The 12,295-nt window shown below is 40.8% G+C and overlaps 1 protein-coding gene and 2 pseudogenes across 1 annotated transcript; 2 read left to right on the forward strand and 1 right to left on the reverse strand.

Annotated features, from left to right (window-relative positions):
* Positions 1 to 846, forward strand: LOC119899917. The gene has a single exon (XM_038714748.1). The coding sequence runs from the start codon at positions 157 to 159 to the stop codon at positions 844 to 846; it is 690 nt and encodes a 229-aa protein (XP_038570676.1). The 5' UTR covers positions 1 to 156.
* Positions 847 to 1,047: 201 nt separating this feature from the next.
* On the forward strand, positions 1,048 to 1,981 carry LOC119899918 (annotated as a pseudogene).
* On the reverse strand, positions 1,935 to 7,418 carry LOC119899919 (annotated as a pseudogene).
* Positions 7,419 to 12,295: the final 4,877 nt, after the last annotated feature.

Below are 12,295 nucleotides of genomic sequence, written 5' to 3' on the forward strand. Positions count from 1 at the left end.
GCTTCTTTCTTACTTGCTTTGCATCGTTGTGAGCTTTGCCATAAAGTATATTTTACATATAATTGCAAGGGTTTTCATTCAATCTTTTGTTCTTATATATATCATATTTGTAACAATTCTTTATGCTGTTTGACTTATTCACAGACAGTATTGACGATGCACAGCACTCTGCTGCGAGTGTTTGTGGTGGCTCTGGGTCTCCTAACGCACCCAAGAGATGACCCCGGGGTTGAGGAATGGGGTGATATCACCACAGTGGGCATGCAAAAGCATGAAGAGAGGCTGCTGAGAGGAGAAGAAAAACTGGACCATGAAATGGCACATATCAGTAAGGAAAGGATGTATGCTGGGCCTGGAGATGACACTCCCAAGGAACTTGTTGATCAGTCTGATCAGCAAGTTACTGAAAAAGATAAAATGTCAGACTTAGATGATGTGAATGTCATAAAACAGCAATCAGAGGAAGACAATGTTGATCACAAATTACAAGAAGGGGGATATTTTATAGCAGATTTGGATCAGCAACAAAACTCCAAAAGTGAAGGTGAGACTGCTCTGGAAACATCACAAATTGACCATGAGCAAAAGGGAAATTTACAGCTGGACAAGAGGAGTAAACAGGGAGAAGATGACTCTTTTACAGACCCAAGCGGACCACACAGGCAACAGGAAAAGCCCGAAGAGAAGGAAATGTTCAGCTCCAAAGAACAAGAATCACCTCTGTCACACCTTCACACCAAGACATCAGAAAATGAAACTTCAGAGAACACAATCGCTGACTGGGAGGGGGATTATCTCTGGTACTCATGGAACATATTCTCCATCATACACTTCTTCAGGAAGTAACTAGGGAGAAATTCCCAAATGAAGATAGAAGAAACCAGGACCTTCCCAGTGACCTGCATGGCTGCTACCAGACAGCCACGCTCTGCAGCCATTTCATTCTAAATGTATTCAAGTATCATCCAATAACAAGTGGAGGGAGGATGAATTTTTAGAGGGGTTTGCAAATGATCTATTGGATGCTATGAGGAGTGTGTGATAGCAATGACGGTATGTTGATTGAGGACTTTCAGATGGTGGGTGTGTGTGATATCATTCCCTTTAGCCCACTTGACCCGTATAACCTGTCCAAAATGGCTGCCACTGTCAGTCTCCCAATGCAGATGATATGCCTGCTGCATTGTGAGACTGAGAAAGTAACGATGAAAGTTACTGATGTTTGTGATGGACCAGATGGATTAAGAGCGCTATCAAACAAGCGTGGGCACTGATTTCACATAAGTATCAGCTTAACAGCCGCTACATTGATGCTCCAGTCATTTGATTTAGATCAGTGAAGAAGCTAAGCTTCAGTATGAATCCTGTGGTTAAATTCAAAACCGATGCTAATTTCTTCATTACTCCTTGCTCCCCAAAGAACTTGGATACTTACTGGACACTCTCCCTGACAAGCCATCTTGATAGTTTCTTTGAACACATGTCTAGACACCTGCCTGGAAGTTCATGCCACAGTCAAACTCTTGAAATTGCCCAGTTCCTTCACCGGAAACAGGCAGCACTGTCTGGAAGTAGTGTGCTCAAGGAGGTTCATTTCAAAACTGCACTAATGCATCTGCTTTTGACCAGAGCCCCGTCACAGTGGAAACCCAACATGGGGACTTCCAGGCTACAAGATTTGCCCTTCATGGAGAGAAGCCCTGAGAACAAGCAGTTGAACCATGCCCTTATTGGGAACCCCTTGACACAGAAAATTGAACTTCCTGCTGAATTCACTAAAGCAAAGACTGTGAATCTCTTTCATCCCCTTGTGGTACACAACTGCATCTACAGAGATGCAGTGACACATTTTCAGGAAATGCAAGCTTGCTCATACATGAATATGCTGGGCAGTGTACAGACAATGCCAGTTGTGCCATTTAAAGTCATAAGCATTAAGATTTTAAATTCTGCTTTTATTCTCTTCTGTCAGAGTGAATGAGTTATGTCATGATAATAGCAAGTGATCCATTTCTCATTTAAAAATCATGTCTACATAATTTTGTCAGTAATCATTTTCCCATTGCTTTAAGTCTTCATGCTCTGCCACGTCAAGGGAATTCATCCGAGGGTCAACCGCTGCATAGTCATCCTTGCCGCTTGCGACGACCTCCCAAGAGTGACTTGAGATCATACCCCTAGAAGCTGTAAAAATACAAGAGGATAATTGTCAGAGAGTAGCTTTCAGTAAGGAGTCATTTTATGCTTTTGATTCTGCATGATTGTCAAGGGATGAGTACTTTTGGATTTGCATCAGTATTGCCTGTAGAAAGTGAACGCTTCAAGAATTGACTGCCTAGGAACAGCTCTGTGCCTAGTCAGGGAGCATGTCTGAAGTTACTGCATTTCATACCAAGATGTCCTCAAGACCCCTCCCCAACAGACAGACAAGTTGAAGACGTACCCTTAGGCTGTGCCAAGGAGCAGGTCGAGTCACAGCAGGTGCACACGGAGTCATCAGAGTACAGCTCCTTCCACCTAAACCATAACAGTTGTCAGCAATATTAGATGGCAAACTTGATGGACAAAGCAGATCACAGTGAGCACAGCTGGCAATACTGGAAATACACACCGAGTTCTTTTGGCAGTCAAGTACACATGAAACACTTCCTCCTACAAGACCTTCAAAAGCAAGCTACACCTGTGAGGTTTTACTTTAGCCAGAGTCAACTCACGTTTTGGTCGCTGGATCATAATTGCAAGCCTTTGAGCCCTGAGTTGGAGTACGTGTCCCCACAGAGATCTCGCAGTGCATGTAGAGTTGCTGAAAGACATTGAGCATTAATGGCTACATGTGTTCATTATTTGACAGCATTGAGCTCTGTACAACTACCTCTTAACAGTACCTGTGAGGAGGAAGCGGAAACGCCATTCTTGAAAATCAAGGCACCCAGACTGAATTTCTGGACCATCTCTGAGGCGCCAGCGAGGAACCTTGACTGTTCGTTCTCTTTGCCATCAATCATGCACCTGTCGAGAAGACACACATTTACCTCCAACCACCAAGTGACAGGCCCATCTTATACTGAAATCATTTCAAACCTTACCCTTGGTTGTCAATGACCGTATATTGAGGATTTGAATTGGGGTCTCGGGAGGCTGTCACAAAGCACTTGTCGATGTATATCCTCTGGCCTCCCAACTGTGCAGTGCGGTCAGGTTGCGTGGCCTCAAAGTACATCGGCTCGCCCAAGGTGAAGGTTTTGGTTCCAGTGATTTCATTACCTGATGCTGTGGCAAAGTGAGGGACATCACTTGACAATAGAGACACAGGGCTGCTGCATACATTTGCTATGCAAGTAATACATTTGGTTCCTTTAAGCTCCAGCAGAATATGCAGTGATGAGTTCTGAGTACTTGTAGAACATGCTTTAGTATTTTATGCTGGCATATTTTGAGTACACTTACAAATGCTTGACAGATCAGGTGCTAGGGTGCCTTTTCTAAAATGGTAAATATTTGACTCCAGGGTTTGTCTAGCTTTGGATTCATTTAATAGCTTCCCATTTGTGTCAATTACAGGTGAGCATTTAGCTCCCCATGTAATTCTTGTCCACACAAGTTTTGTCAGACATCTTTGTTGCCCATTAAAGAACCTGATTTATACCACCTCAGAAGTACGTCATCATCCACATTAACCTCACCATGTTACAAAACTAAGGATGTACATTTTGTAGCGCTCCCTCTTCTGTCCAAGTTGCACATCTATACTTGGAGCAGCACTTTCCTAGCCTGGTTAAGTTTAGAAATGTGCATTTGCAAGTTACCACTCCTTTCTGCACTTCAGAGATCCTAATTTCAAAAAAGAGACGGTGCTTCTGATAACAGGCCTTGTGCTGAAAATACTGGGTGATGGTGCATTTAAAATATGGGAACATACCATCTTGAGGAGTAAGGGTGAAACTAGTTTTAGGTTGGAGTCGTTTGAAAACTGCACCCATGCGATCAGGATAGAAGCCAACTTTATAGGAGTGGAAAAACCTGCAATAGTCAAGTGAAAACTCACAATACAAAATTTGAAACAGAAGTCATTGATTGCCCTGTAGTCTTGCAATATGTCCTTGGTCTTAAATGCTGGTAGTTAAGATTTGTAATAGAACTAAATTACACAATCATACTAAAATTAAGAACCTAATCTAAATCTTACCTGGGATAGTTACAGTTCAGGGGAATATCAAATGGCATTTCCCTTAAAACTGGACCAGTTGGCCTGTAGTGGAGCACATTGCTAAAGGACAGATAATCTGGATGACTCTGGAACATAAACATTCACATGTTGGTTGCAGTTATAAACTAGAACTAACTGAATGATACAGCAGTTGAGAGGAACAGCTTTACCAACCTTTTTCTCAAATCCACAGTCAGTTCTCAGAAGGTACAGAAGGTAGTAATGTTCTTTGGTACCTTTGTTAACAGGACAGGTGCCTAGTTTCAAGTATTTGTATGCGTCACGAGTCTTAAAGACCTCTCTCCTATTCTCACATACATTCTGTCAACATGACACAGGATTTCAACCAACTTTGTCCCGGCTGTTGCGCCAATTGCCGGAGTAGGGGCAGCAGTCACAAGTAACATTTCGTTAGCCAAGTTAGGGAGGCTTCTGGCACCCTGTTCTGGCTTGAAAACCTGTTTCAGGGTCTGAGAGGCTGGGACAGCCAGATACTGAGGAACATTTTTGGCTTCAGGTGATCCACTACCTGATGCACTCCTCAACAATTTGGTTTCAGGTGCAGGGGCTGGTGTCATTTCTTTACTCATCATTGTCTCCATTCTCACCCACACTAATTCAGGATCTTCCAAAAATAGGCCATCCTCAGATCTACTTTCAAAAGAACTACAGGCAGAACAAAACAGCAACAACAAACACACAGCAGGTACTAACTCCATTTTCACTCCAGCAGCTGCCTTCAACTACAACTGACCCCTAACCTAAACAGGGCATGTATGATGGTGGTGTTTCACCTGGCTTTTATGTTCTGCACTTAAGAGATAATTCACACAGCTGCTGTAAATTCCAATCAAGAACAACCAATGAGAGGTCACCAATAATAATCCCCCTTAACGGGCTTCCTTTCTCTGTAAAGGCTTATGTGTCATACACCAGTGTGGGTTTGCAAAGTGCATGTGTCATTTCTAAACCAATTGTACAACGTGCAAAATAAAGTATAAATTAAGTCAGTCCCTTCAATTTACTCAGTAGGTAGGGTTAACTTCTCCTCCCTCTCTGGTGAGGCAGCAGCAGAGCATTTCCACCCACGTCTATCATAGCCTCTATGGACAGATCAGTTGCTTCATTATTAATGAAGTATCTTGTATTGAATATTAAATAAATCGAGACATAAAACTACAATAAACCTCAAAAACAATGGTGCAAAAGACATAGTTACTTTATTATGTTACAAAAAATCCGGTCCTACAGAGAAGCTTAGGCTCTCGATGAAATTTCCTAAATCGATAGATCAATCCAATTAAAAAGATGGTCGGTTGTGGAAAGGTGGGCTAGGCTAATAAGCATTAAATGAGGCATGTAAGTAAGTTTTAAAATAACATGTTGTTCCTTTTATTTTTATTTTTTGAAATCGTAACCGGATGTAACTGAAAGGTTAAGGATTTGGCTGGAATATTAATGCAGTAGCGGAAGAATACGGATTAAATAACATAGAATACGGACCAACTACTGTATGGGATAATGTTCCTCCGTGAATATTTCCTGTGCCCAATGTGGACTTGAAGCTTCTAGAGAAGAAGAAAGAATGGAGTGAAAGTAATGTGGATAATATTGGATATTTGGTTCAAGATTATGTGAAGAGGAATTATTATGATTATATGCTATTATTTACTGACAGATCAAAAGATCCACGGAATGAACATGTAGGATCAGGAGAAAAACATACCTTAGTTTGATGTAGTTATATGTAAAAGAATTAATGATAAATTATCTGTATATACAGCAGAAATGGTTGCTATTATTTTAGGGTTACAGTGGATAGAAGAGGTGAGGCCTGAGAGAGCTGTCATTTGTTCAGACTCCGCTGCAGCCCTGTATAGTTTGAATTCCAAAAAGACAGTAAGAGATGATCTATTGATTGAAATATGTACAATAATGCTGAGAATACAAAGAGCTGGAGTTGATGTGCAGTTTGTTTGGGCCCCTGCTCATGTTGGTGTTGATGGGAATGAGAAAGCAGATGAGATTGCAAAAGCATCGTTGAAATTAAAAGATGATGAAATAAGCAAGTTCCTTTGGAAAAGGAGAGGTCAAATCATTAATTAGAAAAGCAGTGAGTGACGTATGGCAGAAGAAGTGGGACACAGACACTAAAGGGAGACACTATTATAGCATACAGAAATCAATTAAGGTGAAGGGTTTCAAAGGAAAATGTAGATGAGATGAAGTGTTTTTTTTCAAGATTAAGGCTTGGACATACTGGGTTAAAATCAACGCTTTATTTAATGGCAAAATGTGTGTCTGATAAATGTGAGGTTTGTAATGTTCCTGAAAATGTCGAGCATGTCATCATGAAGTGTAATAAATATAATTCTCAGAGAAACATCTTACGTGGCAAGATATATGAATTAGGACGGGGATGGAATTTAGAAGGGATTTTAGGGATGAGTGAGGAAACAAGTGAGTGCTGCAAAGCTCTATTTAATTTTCTCAAATCTACAGGATTAGATCATAACATATAGCCTTTTTTTTTGGATTTAATTTTGTTTGTTTGTTTGTTTTGTTGAGTTTTGTTTTCTATTTATTTATTTTCATTTTGGTTCACTGAACCTGTAACCTGAAGTACTAAAACCTTGATATTACACACTCCGGTACAGTAGGTGGCGGTATGCACCTGAACAAGTTGGTTGCAACCCGCCATAAAACCCGAAGAAGAAGAAGAAGAAGAAGAAGAAGAAGAAGTAACCGGATGTTACGCAACCCATGATGCCAATACCAGGAAGTTCCAACACAGTCCTGTTGGCTGGACGTTGTGGTCGGAGGCTGAAAATCCCTCGTTGGCCTTTTCATTTATTAACAAAGTGAAACAATCGTATTTGGTTTGGAAGAGTATGGTTCAATGTAGGACTAGGATGTGTAGGACCGTCTGAGTTTTCCGTTGCCCCCTTTTAGTGCTGCTGCTGCTGCTTCTTTTTTGTTTCATGGTAGATTGCAACCATGACTTTTAAAGGTGCATACTGCCGCCTACTGTACCACTGTACACTGTATGTAGCATGAACTATGTTCGTTGGGACTACTTTTATATCATCAAAAAATTTTAAATAAATACATAAACAAAACAGAAACAGCCTAAAAAACCACTTAATCCTATTAAATATCCCTATATTTTTCAGATATTGTACACCAGCTTTCTGTGTATCCTTTACCCCATCTCAAGACTTTCTTGGAGAAAGCTAAAGCCCCAATTATGCAACCATTGTTCTACCTTTCCTATTGATTCCTTGATTTTACTTCTCACCCTTATGGGATCTCGTCCTCTTGTCCAGATGGCCCCATCATCTGCATATAGAGCTGACCCAATCCTTCTGTCTAGATTCATAAAAATATCATAATCATAATATTAAATAAAACTGGACTAATAACATTGCCTTGCCTTCAGACAGTTCTGATCCCACTTTGAGAAATGTGAAGTTAGTGAAGCCAGCGGCCATAGTTAAGTGCATCCCCAGGGCCAGAGCGGGCGACGTTGAGTCATTATTTGAAACTGCTGGCTAAGGATAAACGTAAATACAGTAAGATTGCTATTCACGTCGGTAATGACTCCCGGTTACGCCGATCGGCGGTCACTAAGATTAATGTTGAGTCGGTGTATCCATAATGCAAAAACAATGTCGGACACCGTAGTTTTCTCTGGACCCCTGCCAAATCTGACCAGTGATGACATGTATAGCCGCATGTCGTCATTCCGCCGCTGGTTGTCGAGGTGGTGTCCAGCAAACAAAGTGGGCTTTGTAGATCATTGGCAGACTTCCTGGGGAAGACCTGGTCTGATTCGGAGAGACTCCATCCATCCCACTTGGGAAGGAGCAGCTCTCATTTCTAGAAATTTGGTCAAGTTTATAAGTGGACCAAATCCATGACAATTCAGAATTGAAACCAGGAGGCAGAGTCGCAGTCGAAGACTAACACACTTCTCTGCTCCTCCGTTTCAGGAGTTACCTAGTCAAAACCCTCAAAGAGTCGCAGTCTAACACACTTCTCTGCTCCTCTGTTTCAGGAGTTACCTAGTCAAAACCCTCAAAGAGTCGCAGTCTAACACACTTCTCTGCTCCTCCATTTCAGGAGTTACCTAGTCAAAACCCTCAAAGAGTCGCAGTCTAACACACTTCTCTGCTCCTCCGTTTCAGGAGTTACCTAGTCAAAACCCTCAAAGAGTCGCAGCCTAACACACTTCTCTGCTCCTCCATTTCAGGAGTTACCTAGTCAAAACCCTATAGTGATGGTTTCTGCCCCCCGACCATTGAAATTATTTAAATCAAAGGTAAACAGTAGAGGAGCTGTGCATAAAAAACCTTGTAAAAATTAAAACCACAAGTGCAATAGTGCAAAAGAATAGGAGAATTAAATGTGGATTCTTAAACATCAGATCTCCCTCCTCTAAAGGTGTAGGCCTACAAGTAAATGAATTAATATAAGATTATAATATAGATTTATTTTGTCTTACTGAAACCTGGCTGCAACCCCTCCCAGTCATATTTATACACACATTCCTCAATAAACGTAAAATTTCTCAAGAGAAATTTTTTTAGGGGGACACAAATAATACAGCCAAAATTGTACTTGTATAGGATACGTGTACACAGAGTCTTATTACTATTTTTCTGGCCAACAACACAAAGTAATAGTTGTTTAAGTGTGACTTAAGTTCATAGGTTCACCACGCGGCCATACTATCCTAAATGACGTGTGTGTGGCTGTGACATAGGGTTACTGTCTGTGCACACACTAAAACAACGCGCAGCACAGCCTTTTTCTAATGTTCAATGTGACCGGCAGAAAATAGGATATTTGACATTGCTCGGCCCCGTTTACCGCTCAGAGCCGAGTAGACTGAAAAACCCCCCGGCCTATTTCAGTCCCCAGCTGATCGATCTGTGCATATCTAGCTGTAGAAGATGAGTTACAGTCCAGTAAGCTACATAACAAGCTACCAGATAAGCTAGGTAATGTTATAATAACAGAGTGGGCTCATGTAAAAATAATAGGTTATCATAACTTTTTTGTCATGATTAATTTATTAATGACTCAGCATCATCTGTATTAAAGAAAAGAATTAGTTCATCCAATGTGTAAGGTGTATAAAACAGTCAGCCTGCTTAACATTACTGGAGTTTCACAACTACTGAAGAATTTAACTGGTTTTCTGCCACTGGACTTCTGTGAGAGAGAAAGCAGGCAGTGGACCAAACCTCTGTGAGGCAAGGGAGGGGTGACTCAAAATGTTTCTAAAGTTACAACTCAACTTTATTGCGTTTGTATTGTTACAGTTATTGTTTATATTTACACAATACAAAGTATATATCATTATATTATTTGATGGTTTTTAAGGGGTGGACACCCCTCTGATTGTGGGTGACCCACCTGTGATTTCCGCCTATTTTCTGGTAGTGCTGTAGCAAGATTTAGGGATGCGATTCCATCAGCTCTAAATTCATTGTCAGGTCGCAGGATGGTGGACGACTCCTATGCAAATTTCAGAGCCTCCTAAATCGATCATCTTGTTGATAGTGCTGCAGGCTCGCTGCGAATGACACTTGACTCTGTTGCCCCTCTAAAAAAGAAAATGATAAAAACAAAGACGGTTAGCTCAATGGACTTAATATTATATATTATTTAGCTCAAATATCGTGGAAACGAGAGGAATTGGCGTTCCACCAAACTGGAAAATTCTCGTTTAATTTGGCAAGATAGATTTAAATACTTATAGGACGGCCCTCCGTAATGCCAGAGCAGCGTACTACTCGTCATTAGTAGAAGGGAAATAGGAACAACCCCAGGTTTCTTCTCACCAGGCTGACAGTCACAGCTCTATTAAGCCATGTATTCCCATAGCTCTCAGTAGTTACGACTTCATGAGCTTCTTTAATGATAAAATTCTAACTATTAGAAACAAAATTCACCAAGACCTGCCCTTAACTGGCACCGACTTATCGCTAAACTCAGGAACCTTAGAAACAGCTGTAAAAACAGATATATGTTTAGACTGTTTTGCTTCCCTCAACCTGCCTCTTAGACCCCATCCCGACTAGGCTGCTTAAAGAATTTTTACCCTTAGTCAGCACTTCTTTACTAGACATGGTCAATCTATCTCTATCAGCAGGTTATGTACCACAGTACTTTAAAGTAGCTGTAATTAAACCTCTTCTGAAAAAGCCCAACCTTGATCCAGGTGTTTTAAATGTAAAATGCTCCGTACTTGTATAGCGCCTTTCTAGTCTTTTCGACCACTCAAAGCGCTTTTACACTACATCATACACTGAGTCTAAGTGCTCCAACGGAAACTAACATTCACACTCACACACTGGCGGAATAGCCACGGAATAGCCGCCAGGGGCAATTCGGGGTTCAGTATCTTGCCCAAGGACACGCAACCAGGGGGAGCCAGGGATTGAACCGCCGACCTTCCGATTAACGGCCAACCCGCTCTACCTCCTGAGCCACAGCCGCCCCGACCGAGAGCTGCCCTTCCATTTCTCTCCAAGACCCCTGAGAAAGTAGTTGCTAAAACAGCTGAGAGACTTTCTACATAGCAATAGTTTATTTGAGGATTTTCAGTCAGGATTTAGAGTTCATCATAGCACAGAGACAGCACTGGTGAAAATTACCAATGACCTCCTTATTGCATCAGACTTGTCTCTGTACTGGTTAGATTGACTGATTAGCTCTTAGCGCTGTATTTGATGCATTGACCATCAGATCCTATTACAGAGACTTGAACATTTCATTGGCATGAAAGGAACCGCTCTAAGTTTAAGTCCTGTTTATCAGATTGATTTCAGTTTGTACATGTTAATGAATCCTCCATGCATGCCAAAGTAAGTCATGGAGTTCCACAAGAATTTGTGCTCAGACCAATCCTCTTCACTTTATATATGCTTCCTTTAGGCAATATTATCTGGAAACACTCCATAAACTTTAATTGTTATGCAGATGATACTCAATTATATCCATCGATTAAGCCAGATGAAACTCTTCAGTTAGCTAAACTTCAAATGTGCCTTCAGGATGTTAAAACCTGGATGACCTGTAATTTTCTAATGTTGTCTAATGTCTCAGATAAAAATGAAGTTATTGTTCTGGGGCCTAAGCACCTCTCTCTCACCCCCAACCGGTCGAGGCAGATGGCTGCCCAACCTGAGCCATGGTTCTGCTCGAGGTTTCTGCCTCTTAAAAGGAAGTTTTTCTTTGTCTCTGTCACCTAGTGCTTGCTCTTGGTGGGAATTGTTGGGCTTCTGTAAATAACATCACAGAGAACGGTCTAGACCTGCTCTTTTATGAAAAGCCCTCTGAGATAACTCTTGTTGTGATGTGGCACTATATAACTAAAATTGAATTGAACTGAATTGATGATACAATCACTAGTTCATTCAAATTTATTTCTGCATCCAGAGTACTTTCCTCACTATTTTTTTAATAAACACATTTCTATTTTCCTTAAGAACCTTCTCTTTATGTAGTCTATGGATATCATCTAAATGATCCCCACTATGCACACTAGCAAACTTCTTTCCCAACATATTTGCCTTTTCCTTATCTGTTATTGCCAGTATTCCCATCACCCTCTAATACAGGTATTTTAGCATATACTTTTTCCCCACTCATTTCTTCAGCATTGACCACACCTCTCCTATTTTAACTTCCCTTCTTATAGTAGAACAATAGTTCCTAGTTAGTTACTTTTCGTGTCTGAGTCTTTTTCTTCTGACAGTTAATTAGATTATATTGGTTGAAGTTATTTCTTAACATTTTCATTGCCCTATTTCGTTCTTTAATAGCTTCTGTACATGTATTCTTCCACAATGGGACCGTTTTCCTTTTCCCCCCAACTGACTTACATGGTATGCTATTTAATGCTGCATTCAAAATTAAATGTGAAACTTCTATGCACATTCCTCAATATCACCCTGCATTGAAATGACTCTGCTGAAATACAGCATATTTCTTTAAATTTTCCCAATGAGGTTTAGCAAAATCCCACTTCTTATGATTAGGCCTTTCTTGAAGATCTATTTCAACATTTATAGAACA

Source organism: Micropterus salmoides, unplaced genomic scaffold (genome assembly GCF_014851395.1).
Source record: "Micropterus salmoides isolate LMB-PRFRI ecotype aquatic unplaced genomic scaffold, ASM1485139v1 Ms_hic_scaffold_12, whole genome shotgun sequence".
NCBI lineage: Eukaryota > Metazoa > Chordata > Actinopteri > Centrarchiformes > Centrarchidae > Micropterus > Micropterus salmoides.